The sequence below is a fragment of the Choristoneura fumiferana genome, chromosome 12, assembly GCF_025370935.1.
Source record: "Choristoneura fumiferana chromosome 12, NRCan_CFum_1, whole genome shotgun sequence".
Lineage (NCBI taxonomy): Eukaryota > Metazoa > Arthropoda > Insecta > Lepidoptera > Tortricidae > Choristoneura > Choristoneura fumiferana.
The window spans coordinates 6,597,166-6,620,468 of NC_133483.1; the positions used below are offsets into that span (position 1 = coordinate 6,597,166).

The following is a 23,303-nucleotide window of genomic DNA, read 5'->3' on the forward strand; positions in this document are numbered from 1 at the left end:
TGTTTTGGCATCAGTTCCCCATATTTCGATTAAATAATCTAAGTGTGATTTTATTAACGAATTGTATATTGTTAAGCGAGCTTTGTGAGGTATTGTGGCGATTGTAGGCGAGCTCTAATGTTGGCACGGCTCATCCCTAGCCGGAAGCCGCACCGCACTACGCGCGGGCGGCCGCCATGATGTTTTTCCGACTTGACGTCTCTCGCTCGCCGGCTCGCAAGCTGAGAACACTTTCCAAAACTAAAGACTTGTACTTAATCAGTAGTTAAAGGATCTCAGAAATACAATTTACCTAAGGTGTTAAATGTAGTTTCAATATATGTGCTACACCTGTGACTGAGGACAACTTAGATTGTACATGTTGTATATGACCTTTATTTGTATTAAATTTAGATAACTTTAAATTCATCGATAAAAGAGTTAAGAATCAAGTATTACTTACAGAGTTTTGCAGAGAATCCTCAAAGATACCTGAGCTTACAAAAGTATACAAGGTTCTGTGATCTGTTTTGAAGTTAAGTTCTTGTCTGATTCTTACTACAGACTTCATCTAAGTTCTACTTAAATGCATCGTGTCTAGCCATAACAATCAAATTTATGCGTACAGTTTTAACAATTTGCCACACTGTGGTGCGTTTCGATAAAAAAAAATCTATGCAAGAACATAGAACATCACTTATAAAAGTTGCTAAGACTAATAGGCATTTTAAAAGCATAAGATAGGTATTAAAAGTATAGATTAGGATAAAAATGCGACTGTGATTTGGTTTAAAAGCCGTATATTTATTTTCCCAGCTTAGTCTTAATAAAGTTAGCTGCATACAAATAAATTATCAATGTAGGTAGAGATGGTGTTTAAAAAAGCATTACATTTCATTGTGTCATCTAATAAAACCCAATGAAATTACGAATAATCAGCTCTGCTCACAGACAGTGGCAGAGGCGCAAAATTGCCGACCGATGTGAAATGAAATATACGTATAAGGTATGTAACATGTCTATTCCTTTTGTTCTTAGTTCTATGGGACGTAACCAAATATGACTGAATATGACACACAAAGCAGAATATCCAGAAGACTTGATAAAAAGGCATTTTGATTAACGAACATTGATTTGTACTTTTGAAGCTCTCGGCTGTTGAATTAACATTACTTAAAGATAATATTGTATTTACCCACAGGCCCGTGGCAATGCTATAAATTATGTAATAAAATATCTGGACGCTACATTATTTGCTATTAGGTACATTATATTATGGGTTATTGTTTCCTATGTAAGTAATAAATACGCTTTATTAGGAAGGATTTTTGTATGAACTTGCGGTCAAGTGCGCCTTTTTTAATTCTGAGTAATAATTCCATTTGGAAAAGTAACAACTTTAATGAATAATTCTTTAATCTGTAGGTTATATTCGTAGATAAATACATAGTAAAATATAGAGCGGAAAGAAGTCTACTCTTGACATGGTCGATTCGGTAGGTACGAGTAGCTAAGTAGGTAGGTACCTACGTTGTTAGCGACGCGGCTATTTAATATTTTTAGTTGTTCTTAAAGATATTTAATCATTCACAGAAAGTGACTAATTATGATTAAATATGACTATGATAAAGTTTCAGTCGCAGGACTGATGGCCGATGGGGTCAGAAGGTTCTCGAATGGCGTCCGCGGACCGGGAGACGAGCTGTCGGTAGGCCTCCAAGCACAAGACCGGTCTGAGTGGAGAGCCTTGGGGGAGGCCTATGTCCAGCAGTGGACGTCTTTCGGCTGACATGATGAGTTTATGGGGCATTTTTGGACACTAAACCTATTTTACTTAAAAATATATCTCAACTCTCTCACCGTGCTTTTTCTTGTTTTTTTGTTGTCATTGACCCTCACCCCGAACGATCATAACTTAAAATTAACATAGATCACAAGTACCTACTTACAGACATTTGAACGGGTTTTCATTACTCTATGAACCAACCAGATGTGCAAAAAAGCTACGTCTGTGATACACAGAATTTATACCATCTTCATGCGTAGATTTCCTGCACGTGCAGTTGCAGAGCAACCGGTAAATGTTTGTAGACATTTTTTTGTGCACCTCCGGAAAATACCCTAGTGCCTGAATCAATCACTAATTTAAATTACTTACTTGATAGCTTCAACCCTCCCAGCTATCTGTGTAAAGGCCTAAACATACTAGAACTAACTAAGTAACCAAATTTCTAATAGAGTCTATTATCTAAGAGATCGCAATCAGAAGGCTGAACCTCGACAATTAGGCCAAACGACTTCTATTTAGTAACTATTTAGTCTTTTTGAATACTTTTTTTATCTCAAAAATGTAGCAAGAGCGGACACAATTAATTGGCCAACTTAATTAGGTACGCACCTGTTCTAATAATCTTTACTACGTTAAATTGAACCATCCAAAGTCTTGGTGATTTCGCGCATGAATTGTTCCTAAAATAATGTCTATAATCGGATCATTAGAGTAAATAGGAACTATAGAGAACAAAACAAAGTGTAGACAAGTTGGATCACTGCGGAGAGGTAAATTGGCGATCTTATATAAACTCCTTTCCTCCCCGCCTTTTTATTTTATTACGAGCAGCGACTGCGACGCGGACGCAGTATAGGGCGGGAGATCGACGCGCGAACTTCCAAACGTCAAGGTGTTGTGACAACTCATTATTTTGACAGCGACAAGCTGTTTGTTTTTTATTTAAAGTGTAATTACTTCAGGGTAAAGGACTACGAGATGTGGCGGCAATTGTGTATGGTGAGTACTTTGGTACTTTGCTTAACTTATTTAGTGAATAACTCCGCTGAGCAGAAACATTACCTAAAGTGTACAATCAGATGTACATTAAATAAGTCAGTAAAAAGTTACGAATAAGCTCGTTATTCATGAGTCCCTTATTTTAAGTCCATCAAAAGGAGGTGAAAATTGCTAGGCACTAATCTACTAAAACTGAGGCACTTGAATCTTGATGTTATAATGTTCACGCAAATATCAAAGGTATACAGATGTATCAAAGACTTAAGCATTCCTAGAAATGGATAAGTAAATGATGAATTACATTAGTGAGTGCTAATATATAAGATACTAGCTGTTGCATGCCGCGACTTCGTCTGTGAATAATTATTCATTTATCGCTCACAGGAACCATTCAATTTTCTGGGGTAAAAACTATCCTATATATGCCCTTCCCAGGGTCTCAAGCTATTTTCATACAAAATTTTATAACGATGCGTTGAATGCTTGAAGCGTGAAAGCGTAAACAAACGAACATACTTGCTTTGGAATTTATAATGCTATTTAGTAAGGATTAAAGGTCTAGCACAGCCCCTCTTACTTACTTAACTCGTGTCTTGTTCAGAAAAATACTAAAATCGGAAAATACAAAATTAAATTAATTTATTGCCAGCGTATATCTTGAAAATATTATAACATCTTAAAAAGCACTTTGAGATTATTTTCGATTTTCGTAGTATTCATAATGTAGTATCAGTTTTCAGTTTCATAATTTTACGCTGTTTGTATTAGATTTGATAGAACTATGGAAGGGTATCTACTTATTTTGATTAATATTGGCTTGAAAATATATGTACGGAAAAAGAAATCATTTAAGTTAAAAGGGCATATCTAACGAACATTTCTTTAGCAAGTACACGAATATTTTGCTTGCTGATTCGTAGCCTATTAGTCTCACTTTCCATTCAATATCTCTCGTTCAATCAGACGAGAGCTCATTAAAAATACAATGGCCAGTAAAATGGATTTTATTTGCTTTTTAGTTCAGGTGTATTCATAAAACATTAGGAAATTGAGGAATTACGATTCAAACCAACTTTAGTGTCATTTTTACTAACTTAATTGTCTTAATTGATGGCTGTATACCTAAATGGAAGGTAACTACCCGAGCCTCAAGCTTTATAGTCAGGTTCGATCATCGGTCGGGGCAGATATTTGTAGGAAAAAATTATGAATGTTTATTCTCGTGTTTTGGATGTTCGTTTAGTTAGATTTTATGTACAGTCAAGTGCAAAAATAAGTATCTATTCGAATCACTCAAAAATATGTTACTGCGGCCTTATTGCGTCGGATTAAGAGTCTGTGGTACTTATTTTTGAAACTTTGAATAAGTTCATATTTTTACACTTGACTGTAATGCTACCACCAGCAATAAGTATTATAACTACTAATATTATAAATGCGAAAGTTTGTAAGTCTGTTTGTTTGTTACCTTATTACGTCTAAGCCGCAGAAACGATTTATATGAAATTTGGTACCTACCTATACAGATATTTTGAGTCCCGCGGGAAGGATCCTCAGGACTCAAAATATCGGTACTTATAGATAGTTTTATCCTGGAAAATTGCATAGTTCCCGCGGGATAGCGATAAACGAATTCTTCGCGGACAACAGCTATATCTATATAGAAAGAAAGAAAACATTTATTCTCTAATACAGAAGACACACATGTATGTCTATCCGTTGTTTAGTATCTACCTATAGCGTCTACCATAGTCTAGGACTGGATCAATTTGGCGGTGTTTAATTATTTTAGACAATAAGATTAATTATATGTTCGTAATTACGTACAAAGAAATAATTTAGTTTACGGCTACTCAAGGCGGTTTTGTCTAATCCAAGAATTTGAATAAAAACTAAAACATAAAGATTCCAGAAATCTATTTATCGACTAACCTAAGGTTAAGCTCCAATTCATCTCACTGTATCATTTCCCAGAAATTTATCTCAAAGCATTGCTGACACTCGATATCTGCTTGGCAAAGGTATCGCTTACGATCACCCATTGAGTCTCGAAAGCGGCCTTTACAGCTCTCTTAGAAAAGAAAGTTATTAATAAAAATATTCGCCCCATTAAGCCCTGACCGCAAACGGCTACAAACAAAATGTCTCCGCCAGATAAACAGCCAAATATTTCATCACTGGACGAATGGACTTAAAGGGGCCAATCAACTATTTTACCGACACTTTGGGCGTCTGCTGCGTTACCAAAATTGTCTCTGGCGTTACCAAAAAATCACACTTCCAACAAGATATTTCACGGTTTAATAGGTAGAACTTACGTAGGATGGCATGCATTCATGTAGGTACACCAACTATTGAATTACAGAAAAAACATGTTTACTTACAATAATCTGCAATTATTTGAAAAATGTCGCGGACAGATTAGTGTTGGTAAAAAAGTTGATTGGCCCAAATAATGAATTAGATGAGTTACCTACAATCTACTAGTACATGTTACGTATGAGTCAGATACTTCCGTATTATTATTGAGATTGATATGAAAAATGAATGTACTACGATGATGCATTGTAAGCCAGTGCAGTAACCGAAGTATTTAACCGAAGGGTTAATTTTGCAACTGACTCTAGGTTGTAACAGGAGGTTAAATTTTCTTTGCAACTCACTCTAGGTTGTAAAAGAAAGGTTAATTTTGTTTGGACTGACTCTAGGTTGTTATAGAAGGGTAAATTTTCTTTGCAACTGACGCTAGGTTGAAATAGGAGGGTTAATTTCTTTTGTAATTTATGTGGGTTAGGATTAGGAGGGTGCATTTTCTTTCCTTTGAGTGTAGGTTATAACAAGAGGTTTTTTTTGCAACTGACGATATGTTGTAACATGAGGGTTAGTTTACTTTGCAATTAACTCTAGGTTATAATGGGAGGATAAATTTTCTTTGTAACTGACGATAGGTTGTAACATAGTTGTAAAAAAGAATTAATTTTCTTTGCAACTTTACTGACTCTAGGTAGGTTATGACTTATGTAAATTGATATAGGTTATATCAACAAACTTATTAATGTTTTATACCTGTTCCTGTAAATAAGTAAATTGTGAAATTGTCTTGGGGCATACTTAAATGACTTTCGCACAGGAAACTATTTGATTATAACTTTTATGAAAAAACTGAAGTTAATAAATTCTTTATCATTCTTCAACTTTAAATGAACCTAGTTAAGTTAATTATTAAACTTTATTAGAATAAGGGGCTGTTTCACTATCCATTGATTAGTGTTAACTGACGGTTAAATGTGATGCCATCTCCGTCTATTCGAACAAAACAAATAGAGACGGCATCACATTTAGCCGTCAGTTAACACTAATCAATGGATGGTGAAACAGCCCCTAAGTATTTGTATTTGTTGAAGTCTACAAAGCTTAACTTTTATACTTTGGAAATTTATAATAAGGTTAGAGCTTTAGCACTGTAGGTACCCAAGTATTAAAGCATCTGCATTGGTAGGTACGAGCTTTTTTAGGGTTCCGGAGCCAAAATGGCAAAAACGGAAACCTTATAGTTTCGCCATGTCTGTCTGTTTGTCTGTCGGTCTGTCTGTCTGTCCGTCCGTCCGCAGCTTTGCTCAGGGACTATCAATGCTAGAAAGCTGTAATTTTGTACGGATATATATGTAAACCATGCCGATAAAATGGTACAATAAAAAACTAAGAAAATTTTTTTAGGGTATCTCCCATAGACGTAAAGTGGGGATGATTTTTTTTTCTCATCCAACCCTATAGTGTGGGGTATCGTTGGATAGGTTTTTTCTGTTTAACTATTACCTACAGCCTGGGCTACAGCAATGGACAACAAACACATAAATCACCAAAAGATAACACTAATTTTAATAATCTAGAGCTATCATTCTACGGCACCACATGGCGGAGTATCGTGACAGCAGCCTGATATGTTAATGTAGATAGAAATTCGTTTGTTGCTAATATAAATAAATAGAGAGTATATAAATATAAAGATTGTAGTACGAAAGAGTAGTATTTTACTTCCAATTAAACTGTTAACTATATTATGAATCTTTAATGCAGAATCTAAATTGGTTTGAGCATAAAGAAGCGTCTTACGCGAGCCGGCCTTGAGTCGGCCAGGTCAAGTGTACCATAATTACAAGCGGCAAGGTAACAAATCGATTCGCAACAAAAGGAAAACTGTTACTTTCGTTATCTTATTCAAGTGGATGCACCTGACGCAATTTTTTCTAACTTGTTTCATGAAATCGGGCACGATTTTCTGTCACAGCGGAGCTCGTAACGCCGTAAATTACAACGGATTTACTTCTGTCAATTTAAGTCTAGGTCTTTTCATAAACGATAAAATTTAAGCTAGCTGTATATGGACTGACACCACATCAAAAATTAGTCGAGATTGGTAACGTATTCGGAGTGCAAACCGTTTATCGCCGTTTGTATGAAGCGCTGTTACACAGTCGTCTTAGGTTTAAAATGCTTCATGCCCGCTACATAACCTGGCGTAGATACTTGGTTCTCCATCGTTGGAAATTCATATTAAATTAGTAACGCTATGAAGCGCTCAAATAATTGAAACACTTCAAAACTTACAATATATTATATTGTTTGACTAACTCTATCCGAAACTTGATTAACTACATTAAAATCGATACCAGTTGCCAGTTTTATTACCTATGCCCTCAAATAGCTTATGTAAATTAAATTTTGACCTTCAATTACCAGGATCTAAGAATTACGTACATTTTAAAAGGAGTCTTGAATATAATAGTATTAAAATGTAGGTATATTATTTAAACGAGGACATAAAACAATGTAATAATATTAGTGAATTTTGTAGAAAATTAAAATCCTTCTTGATTATGCGACCATTTTATAATTTGAAAGAATATTTTGATTAAGTATATAATTAATTTAATAAATTGCTTTTAAATTAGATTATTAATTTGCGATTAGTTTAAGATTTTGCATGCCAAATTGGGGCAGAACAAACATGACATGTATACCTATGTAATATTTCTTCTGACATGTGTAATATTTGTAACACCTGTGTATGTTCCTGTGAAATAAATAATTTCATTTCATTCCATTTCATTTCAAATAAAACTTGTAGCCATGAGAATAGAACTCATCTCACACTCATCAAAAGGGCCTATTTATCCGCAGTCAGTTCTGAACATTTCAATATGGGCAATATGGGCATATTCTTACTTTGTGTAGGGATAATGAGTAAGTATCCCAAGCCTTTTTTTTGATGGTTGTACTTTAGACGAGTAAAAACTATTCAAGATAAATGCGCATCAGTTTTAAACTCTGAAATAGTTGTTTTTACGGTCTCACAGCGGATGTAAACAGACGTGAACATCGAAGAAACCACACATCATTAGCAGTAAGCGGTAAAACTTTTTGGCTTTACTTACATAAACGCTCGAGTGAGATTACTTCGGAACGATTACAAACTCTAGATTGGCTGATGGTAAATCCAATTTAGGTACTCAATTCCAAGCAGGCATGTTCTTAATTTATAATGCGCAGGTACGTGAGGTTGGAGCCTAGGTTAAACAAATTACGACTGTTGAGAAGACATTATCAAAGGCGCTTTGCAAACCAACATACAGAGATGGAATCACTCATTCAATTAAAAACCGGCCAAGAGCGTGTCGGACACGCCCGTAATAGGGTTCCGTAGCCATTACGAAAAAATAAGTATAATTTTTCTAAGGATTTCGTATTTTATACGGAATCTTACAAGTTTAGGTATATTTTATACCTTAGGCTGCTATTTACTCTTAAACTACTAATAATTCTCAAGCAAACTTAGCCTTCATAGTTTTCCTTGAAAGTTTGTTATACTTACTACCATCCTGAATTTTTTTAAATTTTTACACCTACCGGTTTAGATTTTAGAGGGGGGGGACGCTCAATTTTATTGAAAATTTGCACTTTAAGTTGAATATTTCGCAAATAAATCACTGAATCGAAAAATTGTCGTAGCAAACCCCTAATGGTTTTAAAATACCTATTCAACGATATCGCACACTAAAGGGTTGGATGAGAAAAAAAATCACCCCCACTTTACGTCTATGGGAGCTACCCTAAAAAAAATTTTTTAAATTTTTTTATTGTACGATTTTGTCGGCATAGTTTACATATATATCCGTGCAAAATTACAGCTTTCTAGCATTGATAGTTCCTGAGCAAAGCCGCGGACGGACAGACAGACAGACAGACATGGCGAAACTATAAGGGTTCCGTTTTTGCCATTTTGGCTCCGGAACCCTAAAAATGAAGTGGATTGATTACTGAATTTATAATATTTATAATTTATAATAAAATTCAATTTTTATCTTCTTTTATCTATACTTATATATAAAAATACAAGCCATTCATTCATTCACTGACTCATTAACGCCCAGCCCTAACCCTTGAACCTAGAAAGCTGAAATTTTGCACAGAGGTTCCTTTTACGACATTAAAGGTACTTTAACATTTTTTGGAATTCTACCTCTGAATATGTGAAACAAGAGTTCAAAGTTTGTATGAATTACGATTATTATTATTATTTTAATTTAAGTCGATTTTTGAATTCCAATAATTTGCACCATCTGTCTAAACCAACGACTGTCTGTGTCTTCCACATAATGCTCCGAAAAAACAATCAAAACAGGAAAAAAAATATTGTAGAAAGTATACCTATCTATGTTACCCCGAATTTAACGCGAGCGTAGCCGCAGGCAAAAGCTAGTTAATATAAAAAAATGAATCCCTATTTCCCTTGGTCACGGCACCACGCGTGAACGGCTGGACCGATTACGCTAATTCTTTTTTTGTTGTGTTTGCTATTGTCAGGAGAAGGTTCTTATGAAAAAAGATTTAGAATATTAAAAAAAAAACTACACCACGGGCGGTGCCGCGGGCACCAGCTAAGTAATACAATATTTATTTCCAATAATTTCCCTAATAATTATCCATAAATGACCTACTTACTTATTTCTCTTGCGTCATATTATATTAGTGCGAGGGAGTCATTATAATTATTTGCAGTGATTCCATTTGCAAAACCGGTTACTAGAGCAGCAGAAATAAAAATATTTGCCCTGCGATTCGGTTACGGAGTATTATGACATCTATTCTTTCTCAATTGAAAACGTGACAATGCGAATCGTATAAATGTAGTGTAATCTACTTTAACACTTCGCGTGGTTTTTTTGGCGCTTTCAATTTCGATTCAATTCAGTAGCGGAGTGGTGTTATGAATAAGTATGTACCGGTATATTATATAAGACTGACAATTGTTTTTATCTTTGCAGGTTCTGTATACTCGTAGGTACAACTTATACTGTCCTCATTCCAGTGCCGTCAAACAATTTAAATTCTGAAAGACAAAATTAAACTCAATAGGTTACCAGCATAAGAACATAATTATGAACACTGCAAAGTAACCCAGGTTTTGTCCTTCAGAAAATAAGATATGTCTGGCGGCTACGGTATCTCGGACCGTAATAGAAACTTAGTAGTAACAGTAAACTGGGAACCTTGTGAAAACAGCCTGTTCATTTATTTTAGACTTAAAACAAATGGTCACTAGGAGACCTGTTTCTGTTAACACTTATTTTGGACACCTATAGGTCGCACATTAAATCAAAAACTGTCGTAACTCAAAATGTGAGGCTTTTTGAGTTAATTATACAGAAAAACCGGCCAAGAGCGTATCGGGAACGCCCAAAATAGGGTTCCGTAGCCATTACGAAAAAATTAAGTAATATTTTTCTAAGGATTTCGTATTTTATACGGAATCTTCCAAGTTTAGATGTATTTTATACTTACCTTAGGCTGCTATTTACTCTTAAACTACTAATAATTCTCAAGCAAACTTAGCCGTTATAGTTTTCCTTGAAAGTTTGATATACTTACTACCATCCTGAATTTTTTCAGTTTTTTCCATCCACCGGTTTAGATTTAGAGGGGGGGGGGACGCTCGTTTTTCATGAAAATTTGCACTAAAGTTGAATATTTCGCAAAAAAATCACTGAATCGAAGTCAATAAATATAAATAGGATATTAAGTCAATAAATATTTATAGGAGACCTTGCGTTGCGTGACAAGCTAATAATTAACTATAAGGACAAACATTTAGAACAACATAATTATATTTTCATTTCAAAAAAAGCGAAATTGCTTGAGTACCTATAACCAAATGTTTATTTCCTGACTAAACAAACCATCTGCCACTGCATCATTCAAACGTCACGTATAGAAACAACAAAACAAACTGTGTTGTCTGTGCCGCTCCAGTGGCCGTTAAGTGCAATAGTCGGACATCGCCACAAGATTTTTTTGCTCCAAGATATACTTTTTCTTCGGTGGTGACATAGTTTCCTTTAATTGAAGATTACGTGACGTGATGTAATAGAAAATTCTCATATATTTTTTGTACAGTTAATCGGCTGTTTAGGTCGTTTAGCAATCCCGTTTACTTTCTTATTCTTTGTTTGATTTTGATTTGAATATTTTGACGACTGATTGACTTTTTAGGGTTACATAGAGATAAATACAAGTCAGTCTTTATTGTTTCATCCTGCCTATCTGCAGGGCTACTATGAAACTCGAAGTTCGTATCGTACCGTCCCTCTCGCTCTCGTATTAAGTAGTATAAGTGTCAGAGGGACTGCACGACACGAACTTCGAGTTTCGTAGTAGCCCTGCTGTATCTGTCCATAAGCCATAGGCGTTTTACTCGGAAACTATAAGAGGTACCAGTACACCTACATATGGGTGAAGACTAAATAGTCGCACAAATATCCATAAAAATGGAATATCACAATGGAAAAATTTAATAGTAATAGGAGGTAAATATTTACAAACAAGCGTACGGTGGTATGTGATGGGTTCATTGAAAAACTGTTCGAAAATGACGAAGAGGTTTCTTAGTTTTTTTTTGTGTAGGTAAATGAAGTTATAAATAATTAACACGAAATTTGTCTGATATAAATATCGTCAATTCTTTCTTATACAAATGAACGAAACCTATACGGTTTTCATATAAGGAATTCTTTTTTTGGATGTTCAGCGATCGCTGTGGAAACCATGTTGACTTCATTTCAACTAACAGAACCCTTACTTATATGTAGTCCGACACCCTACTTGGTCAGCTCTATTACCTAGAAAATTTAACTTCGCGTTTAAGAATGATTCAATCTATTTGCTTTTTTTTCAGGCCTGGGTACTCGTCGTGTATACAGTAGCGATCAGAGTGCCAGTTGACGACAAAGAAGAAAGCACGACGGACACAATTAAAGTGAACGATTCGAGCCCAACGCAAGGCGCTCCAATTTACTACGAATCAGACGAAGACAACGTCGACAGTTATCTCGTATCACCGAACCCGCATAAGCCCGCGGAAGACAAGCAGGATATAATACCCACTTACCTGTTGCCTCCGACACAAGAGAAGCAAGAGGACTTCTATTACGTCCCTGCTAATACTGGCGCCCAGTCGGATTGGTATCCCATACCTCAATCATCACCACAGGACAATCCAAGCATTCTGCTGCCCCAGGCGCAACAACAAGAAGCTATTCCTATTTTTATGGCAGAAGAAAGTCCTGCACCACAATTTAACATAGAAAATCTAAGAGCCGGAAAAGCACATCATTTCGAACAGCAAATTGCTCTACCAATACCTTCAAGGCAACTAGAACCTCCTTTAGAAAATGCACAAAACCACTTTGTACTCCCAACTCCGTCAGTTGAATTAGAGCTTCCCTATGAGGAGCAGCATCAACAATTCCTCGCACCTCAGCAAGAAGTGTACGAACTACCGATTATGGAAGTTAATCAGAATTTTAATCCACTGCTAACAAAAAACACGCCTGTAAATTTCCGTCTTAAAGCTGTTGAGCCAACGCTTTCTTTGCATCTCACGCCACCAAAGCCCCTGTCTCCGAAGTATAAAACCCCTACAAAAATATATCCGAAAAAGTATCCAGGGACATTTAAGCCCGTACCAATTCCGTTAGCTCAATTCGCTGAAGAATCTTTAACCGATGTGCCCAAAGCAAAGCCTGTGAATCCATTTAATCCAACTTCTGGGGATGATAGTGAATTTTCGATACCGGCAGATAAAGAGATTTATCTGTACGAGAAAACTAAACAGAAACGCAAGCTTAGGAAGGAAAAAGCTGCTAAGGTTAGTGTAAAATTTGCTCATTAACATGCAATAAATTGAAAAGAAAGAAAAACATTTTAATATTATATTATTGATATCTTCCTTCTTCAGCAACAACAATTGGCATCTATTGAAGAGCAACAAAGCGGCGCGCCTGCAGCGGAACAAGATACTTCAGAAACTCACTTTAGATACCCTGGACGTAAGTATTACCTATTGCATATAATATAGTACATAACAGACAAAAAGTTAAGGATGGTTATGCCAGTCCTCCTTATAGGTAAGTACGTAGTACTTATAGCACAGAAAACGTTATCCTACTAATTACATGAGAAAGGTATGTAGCTGGACGTCTGGAATAACACAGGCTAGCTAACTACTTTGTATCCCAAGGTATTGGGATAAAATCTTGAAATCTCAACCGCTAGGTTTAGACTTGAGAATCATGCAATTTGGCACAGTTGTTTTGAATGCAAAATCAGTCTTCATTTCACGCTAAAATGACTGGACGTAGTCAGACGAAATTTTGTATGTGATATCTGGACTGGACGTCTGGAATAATATAAATGCTTCAAATGCTAGGATTATTGACGTGAAATTCAGCGCATATGTGTGTTTTATATGCAACGTTAATCAAATTCATGATGTAATTTTTGGAAATTCCCATGAGAATTTAGTAAAATCGTGGAATTTCAATTCAACTGCCAGATCTAATGGTTCACGCGTGTGAAACTGCAGGTAAAGCAGGTATAAAATTATCTTACAAGGATTACTTATTAGGGAAAATATTAGGTTAGGCACAATATGACAACTTAATCGAACCGTACAAAAAACTTAGTTTGGTATAGAAGGTAATTTGTGTCCACAGGTAATGTGTACCCCGCGCCACTTCGGCAGGCGCCGCCAACACCGCCCTTGAGGCCGCTGTCTGGTGGAGCCCCATCCAAGCCCCCGCCCGCGGGAGACCGGACAGAATTCCGCATGCACGGCATGAAGGGGCCTCACAGCTATCAGTTCGGCTACGACACCGGGAAGGGGTAAGTTTGTAAATTTTAGGGTTGGTATTATAGTGACAGGACGATTTTTGAGCGCCGACGATTTTTGTTGTCCCTGTCTGTAAAGACTCTTTTCTTAGGTACGCGTGGAGGTATGTATCAAGCGGAATTAATGTCAAATAGGTCTACTACCCCTTGAAGGTGTGAAAAATAATCAAACTAAGTCAACGCAATTAAAAGATACAGTCATCAAAGGATCAAAAAAGGTGTTTCGTTTCCATACAAATTGCCGTAACCGAAAACCTATAGGGTACGTAGGGTAGGGTTCGCTCCTCCTATAAACTTGAAAGGTAGCTCTTATAGCATAGAATAAGAAAAATCTGAATATCTTATTTTTTTTTCTAAAATAACCTCACAAATCTCACAATGCGCACATCTTGCTTTGGAGAGGGGCTCTGCTCTGCTAACACTGGATATTCATAGAGATCTAAAGATTTGTTCGGAATCCTCGATGCGCGACTCCGACTGTGAGTTTCTTAGGAGAAAACTCTGACAAAAGCCTCCAGAGCGGGCTTTTGAATGTCCATCTCTTTACAACTGTCTTTAACACCGCCCACCAATTACTAAAATTTAATTGACAAAGGGACATAATGTATGTTATGTTAGTATGTCGGCTATTGAATTTGTAAACGGTTTGTGTTGTGATACGGTTTAAGGTATGAACAAAGCAATTAGATACAGAATGCCTGACATACTTAGAATTAGCGCACATGACACAGAATAGTTCAAAGGTCCCAGTCCTACATTTCGCCGAGTCAATTAACATTATAGCACAAAGCGTACCATTTGTAAGTCTTCATTGTGCGGCGTCGCGTGATGACGGCAATAAAGATAACAATCGACGATAGACAAGTTTGCAAATCACGGGCATGCCTTTTGTCTAGTTAACTCAAATTTAAAGTGGTTTTATGGTCATAACTAAATAACAAACGGGACACGCGTATTTGAATACAGTTGGTTTGGAGAACTATTGTTTGCTTTTAGGGTTCCGTAGGGCAAGGAACCCTTATAGTTTCGCCATGTCCGTCCGTGGCTTAGCTTAGCTTCTATTAGTAGGTAGTGCTAGAAAGCTGTAATTTTGCATAAGTACAGTCACCTGTAATATCTGGCACAGCGGAACGTGCAAAAATATCTGACATATCCTACCAGCTCTAGAAATAGTCGTGTCAGATAATTATGCATGCTTTGTTGTGTCAGATATTGGTGCTGGTGACTGTACCCATGTAAGTTTACTACGCCGACAAAGAGGTGAAATAAAATATTGAAAGAAAAAAAAAGTAAATATTACCTATATCTACCGCTTGACAGAAAGAGATTGTAAATGCGACAATATTTATAGCCTCTGATCCTTTGTTGGTACTAAATGATCACTGATCGCTGATTAATCTTATTCCAGTAAGAACCGCCAGTTCCGTTTCGAAGAGCGCGACAACGACGGCCACGTACGAGGCCACTACGGCTACATGGACAAGCACGGGAAACTCCGCGTGGTCAACTACGATGCCCATCCCGAGCACGGATTCCGCGCCGAGGCCCCCGTAGAAAACGAACCGTGAACACCAACCACAGAGATCCCAAATACTAGGAACAGTTTCAAGAAGTTTCCGCGATCCTGGGTGCATTTCCTAAATATGTGCGGGGACTGTAGTCAAGTGCATAAATACCTATGATATTGTGTTCACCCTACACGTTTAGGTATAACCTTCATTGACTCGACTGTGTGAGATCTGACATAGTTAAAGCCGAATTTAGACTATGCAACTGATATCATGAAACTAGCATTACATTACAGAATACAGAGCTGGATGGATCACTTATAACTCGTTAGCTTATCATCCCCGTAATGTAACGCTAGTTTCTTGAAATTTGTTGTATAAAAAGCGAATTCGGCTTGAATATTTTCTTGCGTGCTACCTTGCATACATACATGTAACTAAGTGGAAAAAAACGCGCCTAGTTTACCTGTAAGTATTTCTAGCACGGAGGATACGGTACATACACCTATCTAGCTGTCGAAAACTGGCTACACGGACACGGGAACCCCTTAATTTAATTTCAAATGTAAATAGTTTTCTTTATAACTATGTAATTAGAAGGACGATTAGCCGGAGACGTTTTCTTCACACTTGAGCGTTTTAACGCCTACAGCTTTATTTATAGCAAACACATAAATAACTTTAAAAGAGACTTTATATTGAAATTTTCTAGACAGAAATGGGAATTATTAAAATTGCATTAAATTAATATCTCAGAAAGTGAGATTGTGGATAAAACTAACGTGATATTTTTTTTATAATGACCTGCCGTCGTTCCTTAAAATCACCACGTTCGACTTTCTACCAAAAGGTACCTTTTATATTCCGAACATCCAGTATTGCCATGAAAACCTTTACGTTTAAGTACCTAACTATTTTTTCTTTTTTTGTATGGTATAAAATATTAAAATTAAAATTTAAATTTATTTTCCTTTCAGTTGCTTAATGGCAACTGCTATCGAAACAAAATTGCGTTAAAAGTAAAATATTGATCGAAAAATATATAAGTATTCTGATAACAATTTTTCGATTTCAGAAATTCCAAAATAATTAAAATAAGGAAAATTAGGTAGGTACTAGCAAGTTTTTTTATGGGTAGTGAAAAAAACTGAAAAGGGTATATTAATAAAGTTTAAATTTAGCATGTAAGTATATTGACTGCTCAGTGTTGTAATAATGAGGATTTTATGTTATGAGCATTTAATGTAATTTGAGTACCTATTGTGATTTATAAATAAAATTAACCAATCGTTAAGTTACTTATTCGTTATATCGGTGTCATATTTAAGTAAAACAAAATGTAAATGCTTAGATAATTTTAGAAATAAGACTTTTGCTGACTGTTTCAAAAATAGAAGTGATCGAGTTAGTCGGCAGTTGAGATGTAAGTAGTTAATTTATAATTTTGTATATTTCTCGTACAGTTTAAATTATAAATTAAAATAAAAGAACAATTTTGTTTTCGACTCATTTTTTTTCTCAAGAAACAACAACAATATATACAATATACTTATTCAAATTTCTTTCGTAAACATACCTACTTACCTTACCAGTGAACTTTCACTCTCCTTCTACTCGTCGCCAAAATTATTCACGGCGGCGTGTCATTTACCCTTGTAACTGTTCAGCTTTGAACGGAGCGGCATTGGACTGCAGATGTTTCTCAATCACGTCGAGGAGGCTCGATGCGCCAATGCGGAACAATGTCGGTGACAGCCATTCAGGCCCCAGTTCGGTGTGAACCAGTACTAACCAGTTAACGGCATCACGGGCTGTCTTTATACCACCAGCTGGTTTCAGGCCCACCTGTCCCCAATACGGTTAGATGTGAGTTTATATCAGAGGAATGATGAATGATTTCCACAGTTATAATGTTACACATTAGAATATTGTTGCCGGCAACTTTATAGATCTACGTCCCAAGGGTATTTTGTGCTTTAATACAATAAAAAGTAAGCTTACTTTAATCAGAGATAGTGTTGAGATAGGGTTCCAGAGACTACCCCTACATACCAACAAATCTAACTAATTCTTACATTAGTTTAGATTAGATAGGATACCTGATGGGCTAGCTGGACTAGTGATACCAGTCGGCCGCCTACAAAACATTTACGTAAAGCAGTAAATAGTATCTTGGGTTTTTTCCGTTTTTATGGATTAACCAACAAATTCATTTTTTGCAGATTTAACAAAACAGACAATGAATGTGAGATTTAAACTAAAATCGATCTAAACTAAAATGTGCCAGAGACCCCATCCTCTTTTCCTTTACAGTAATGCATGGGTACCTACAAGTAAATGAGATATTCTGATTTCTAAGAATGAATTTCTATTATAAGTCACTCTTACCCTTTGCCCAGTCATTTGATAGAACTTTCTTATAGCTCGGCACATGACGAGGCCGACGGGTAGCGTTGCATTCACCGCCTCCTTGCCCGTGGAGGTCTTAATGAAGTCTGCGCCTGCCATCATTGATATCATTGACGCTTTGTACACCTGTAACATAAGATAATATACATAGTGTTTTCCAAAGAGCGGTAAAGGTCAATTGTTACTGCTGCCTACAGATATCACCATTACTTCATGATATAAACAAATTAAAAAAAAAAGGTGACAAACATAAGTTATTAACCCCCGACGCAAAAAGAGGGGTGATATAAGATTGACCGCTATGTGTGTCTGTGTGTCCTACTGTATGTCTGTGTGTCTGTCTGTGGCACTGTAGCTCTTAAACGGGTGGACCGATTTGAATGCAGTTTATTTATTTGAAATCAGGTTTTCTAGCGATGGTTCTTAGACTTTTTCATCAAAATCGGTTCAGCTGTTTTTGAGATATTGAACTTTGAAGTGACGAAGTCGGGGGTTTTCCAACTTTTTGTTGGTTAGGTTATAATAATAAATAATAATAATAATTATTATCATTTATTCGCTTAAAACATTAGACGTAAATTATACAACAAAGAAATATCTGGCGGTCCTCAAACTAGGCTGAGCCTATATCTTGAGAACCTGGAGTGCAATTGCATTGTTCTTATATTCCCAAGAATATAAGAACTTAGCCGTATTTTTTTGGATTCCGTTTCTGCCATTTTGGCTACGCTGCCTACGCTTCATTCATTTGCATTTTAGCTTCGCCATGTCTGTCTGTCTACCCGTCCGCGGCTTTGCTCAGAGACTATCAATGCTAGAAAGCTGTAATTTTGCACGAATATATAAGTAAACTATGCCGACAAAATTTTATAATAAAAAAATATTTTTTTTTAAAAAGAATACCTTCCATAGACGTAAAGTGGGGGTGATTTTGTTTTTTCTCATCCAATCTTGTAGTGTGGGTGTGGGGTATTATTGGATAGGTCTTTTAAAATCATTACGGGGTTGCTAAAAACAATTTTTCGATTCAGTGATTTGTTTGCAAAATATTCAACTTTAAAGTGCAAATTTTCATTAAAATCGAGCGTCCCCCCCCCCCTCTAAAATCTAAAAATTCAGGATGGTAGTAATTATATCATGTAAGTAAAACTATAACGGTTAAGTTTTCTTAAAAATATTAGTAGTTGAGTAAATAGCAGCCTAAGGTATAAAATATACCTAAACTTGGAATATTCCGTACCAAATACGAAATCCTTAGAAAAATATAACTTATGTAATGGCTACGGAACCCTATTTCGGGTGTCCGACACGCTCTTGGCCGGTTTTTTTATCATTAAAGACAAGGATATTAACAGGTATACAAATATAAACAAAAAATAAATAAATCAAAAAAAAAAGAAGAAACTGTCAACCAAAGACTACAGTATCTGTCAACAATAGCCACTTGTACTTCTAGTGGTCAGACTAACTTGAAATTTGTTATATACTTACAGTGTAGTTTTAATACGGTATTTGACAACTCCTGATTTTGCCTTATCTTAATATTATTATGAAAATATAGATATACAGATAGTGTTTAATGAAGAGAAAATTTAAATTGGTTGAAAATTGGATTTATAGTTAATTATTCATATTTTTGAAAAATCTGTCTCTTTCTCAAACGCTTTTCTCTATGCAGCAAGTATGGCGGTACTGGCGTGTGACGTCACATGCCAGTATGTCTTTCTCTGTCTAATCTTGAATTTCAAACCTTTATAACTTTGTTATTTGTAAAGGTAGCTTAAAAATTGATTTTCTATTTGATAACAGGCATTGTGTAGTTTTAATTTATAAAACATATACAAAATAGTCAAATACCGTTGTATGTTTTAATGATGTTTTGATGACCAGATGGCCTAGTGGTGAGAGAACCTGACTATGAAGCTTGTGGTCCCGGGTTTGATTCCCGTGTTGGGGCAGATATTTGTATGAAAAATATGAATGTTTGTTCTCGGGTCTTGGGTGTTTAATATGTATTTAAGTATGTATCTATCTATATAATTATATTAATCCGTTGCTTAGTACCCATAACACAAGCTTTGCTAAGCTTACTTTGGGACTAGGTCAATTGGTGTCAATTGTCCCATGATATATATATTTTTTTTAATGATAATGTAAGTACAGTCAGCAAAAGATTACACTTTCACATTTACTCACATTTTCATAAGTTCCCAGTTCACCAACCCCAAGGATAACCTTGAGATGGGCATCACTACATTCCTTGCGCATTGCCTGAACCTCATCATACAAAACATCCCACTTTCCAGTGAGCACCAGACTACGATCTAGTACCACATCAATCTCCGTAGCTCCGTCTTCTACTGCCTTCTTTATTTCATGTAATCTGGTTTGAAGAGGGTACAGGCCAGAGGGAAAACCTGTTGCAACTGTAACAAGAAGTTCTTACTCAATATATTTTTAATAAATACAAAAGTAACTCTGTTTGTCTGTTACCTCTTCATGATACCGCTACAATGACTTAACCACTTGACAGTCTGACGATACCATGGTATCCAAAACCAGACTGCTTCAAACCGTCCGTGGATACTTTAGTGTTGTAAAGTTTAACCTTGATTTTGTGAATAAATCATAAATTACATGCTATTGTTTTATAAATAGTATTTGAATGAGTAAACATTAATTTACGTCTCAGTATTTCTTCTTTATTCAAAACCTTGTAGTTATAAAATTGTGGAAACACAGCGTGTTTCGTCCGTCAATGAAAAATCTGGACGGTTTATGGCATATTGGCCGCACACTCCGGACTGTCAAGTGGTTAGATAGAAACTTGGCATGGTGATATTTTGGAAGGACATAATGACAGTTTTTATCTTGGAAAATTGCATAGTTCCCACATAATAATGACAAACGGATTCTTGGCAAACAAAGTTGCCAGCAACAGTTAGTAGTAAATATACTCAAAGTCGTCCAGCTGAGCACTTGGCATGAGGCAACAGCTTGATGCACCAATTTTGTTTAGCCTGTGAATTATAACTTGCACCAACATGGATGGATATTTATATTTATCTGTGTAGACATTGGGAGTTTCAGGAGTAATAACTGTACAATACAATACCCAACTTAAGTTGTCTGGCAGTGTCATCTCATAACCAATCTCAAAATTGGTGCAATGATTGCATGGAGAGCCATGTAATCAATTTTTTTGGAATAATAATGGTCTTATAGAGATGGGACCATTATTATTCCAAAAACATAGAAAATAATTTGACTGTAGGTATAATTCTGAGTGCCAGCACAAAATAAACTTACCAGAAGCCACTTGGATTTGCGCAGTCAAGTCCATTCGCTTAAGTACACTGTAAGCATCAGCAACTCTGTTGGGGTAAACACACACTGCTGCTGTTCTGACCTTTTCTGAGTTACTTAGTCCTAAATCTTCAGTTAATTTTTGTGACAGTGGATGCGCAGCCTGGGTAAAAAAAAAGATTTTTGTTGGAACATACTAATTTTAATTACCAGTGTTAAATATCCCCATATTTTGAACTCCACCAGTGAACTATAACAGTTCACATAATAAAACCTTTGGCCGGATTCTACCTGATGCTGAAAACGTTGCTAGAGCAGATTTCTAGCCAGAATTCAGCTTTGATTGCAGTGAAAACCATAGTCAGGAGTTTCAATTCAAAAAGATTTCTATTTCTTTATTTACCTATTTGTTCCAGACAGTGAGGCACATTTGGTATCATTATTACAGCTTGGTTTAATAAACTATATATCTTAGTATTTTATAATTGCATTAGTTGTGTAGTTAAGTCTAATAGAAACCTAATAAAATAATAAAACTTGTAAGTACCATTTTGTATTTCCTTTTTGTACAATAAAGAGTAGGTACTTATAAACAAACAAACAAACAAATTGTGTAATGTACAAACCCTTATACAAAGCCTCGTAACATTCGATGTGGTGTCATCGCCAGATAAAGTAGTCAAGTCTATCACTGTCACTGCTTTGAGCAGCCAAGCATTGAAGGTTTCAGTGCGCCACACGGGATTACGATCTAATATCGTTTTCACCTGTTCGTCCACGCTGTTCCTATTTATGTGTATGTTTTGAAACATAGTCGGATCTAATAACATTAATACAGTAATAATTAGTTACGCATCCGGCATTAATATAATATCACATTGGTGGAAATATCTTACCGAAAAGTCATTGAAAACTTACCAAAAGTTTGTAACACTTCTCTCACCATATTTACGAAGATTTCGGAGCACGATTATACTTCTTCTAATAAATTAACTTCAGTAACAAAATCGTGCATTTATATTATTGAGTAACGATAGCAAAGTTATTATCTACTTCGGTGATAACACAACACACACACACACAGAGGCCAGTTCTTATCTTTCTTAGGTAATTAGGTACTACATACATACTGTAAATAAGTGAGTGAAGTCAAGTGTCCATGTCATGTCATCATGAAAAGTTTAAATCGATGTCAAGCGCGCGCGCCGCAGCGCATAGTATTTTTTTGTTAATCTTCTTCGGTCATGTCTAAGGAAAATAAGTCCATACAATTACCTTATTTTCGATAGAAATATCAACGGTACTGAATAGGTGCTTATAATGAAATCATAGATTTATAAAACCCGAAACAGTTTCGCAAGACTTGGTAATATGAAACATGACTAAGTAATTATTCGTGAAACAACAATTTGCCAAAAAAAAAATTAACTAAAATTGCGGTAAGTTTTTTTGGCAAATGATGTTTTGCCAAATGATAATTTGAGTAATATATTTTGGGATGTGATACTTTCGGAAAATTTTTGCCCATAGGTAGGTACATTAGTAATCTATTTTTTTTATAATTTTAATATATATAAAACTAAAAATCAATCAAATTAATCAAAATATATCAATAAAACTAAAAAAATATAATTATAATAGTAATGCGTGAACAATAAAAGTTACATAGTAAGTGAACAATTGGTTTCTACTGTTGCTATTTCATTTCCTCGCCATCGAAGTGAAAAGCAGTGTAAAACTCGAGCATTAAACCCATTTCCCCCTCGACGTGTCTATCCAGTAGTAGTAGGCTATTTGTACGTCTCGGGTAAAATGGCTCGTTTTATGCTCTTGTAGTACAATCTACTATTTCACTTCTTATGCGAGTAAAATTCGTATTTATGCGGAATCTAGGCGACATAAAATGACTTTTTATGCTCTAGAGCACAAAGTAAAATATTCTCTTGCGATATGGTTTCACGGGATACCCGTAAAAGTAACAAATTTGGAGTTCAAATAAAAAAAAAGGCTCCAAAAAAAACAATCATAATTTGATTGCTTAGTAGCGACATCTCTTGTCTGGGTGAGCGGTTAGTTCCGAAAGAATG

General features: G+C 35.8%; 2 protein-coding genes across 2 annotated transcripts; one reads left to right on the forward strand and one right to left on the reverse strand.

Annotated features, from left to right (window-relative positions):
- The first annotated feature begins 2,585 nt into the window (after window positions 1-2,585).
- Window positions 2,586-17,006, forward strand: LOC141433183 (uncharacterized). The gene is made up of 5 exons (XM_074095107.1): window positions 2,586-2,767; window positions 12,000-12,971; window positions 13,062-13,152; window positions 13,819-13,987; window positions 15,402-17,006. The coding sequence occupies exons 1-5, from the start codon at window positions 2,747-2,749 to the stop codon at window positions 15,559-15,561; spliced, it is 1,413 nt and encodes a 470-aa protein (XP_073951208.1). The 5' UTR covers window positions 2,586-2,746; the 3' UTR covers window positions 15,562-17,006.
- Window positions 16,995-22,364, reverse strand: Dera (deoxyribose-phosphate aldolase). Its single transcript, XM_074095108.1, has 6 exons — window positions 22,135-22,364; window positions 21,843-22,036; window positions 21,220-21,379; window positions 20,107-20,336; window positions 17,890-18,036; window positions 16,995-17,346 (listed from the first exon to the last, which is right to left on the reverse strand). Exons 1-6 carry the CDS (start codon window positions 22,160-22,162, stop codon window positions 17,149-17,151), a joined length of 957 nt encoding a protein of 318 aa, XP_073951209.1. The 5' UTR covers window positions 22,163-22,364; the 3' UTR covers window positions 16,995-17,148.
- Between the last annotated feature and the right edge of the window lie 939 nt (window positions 22,365-23,303).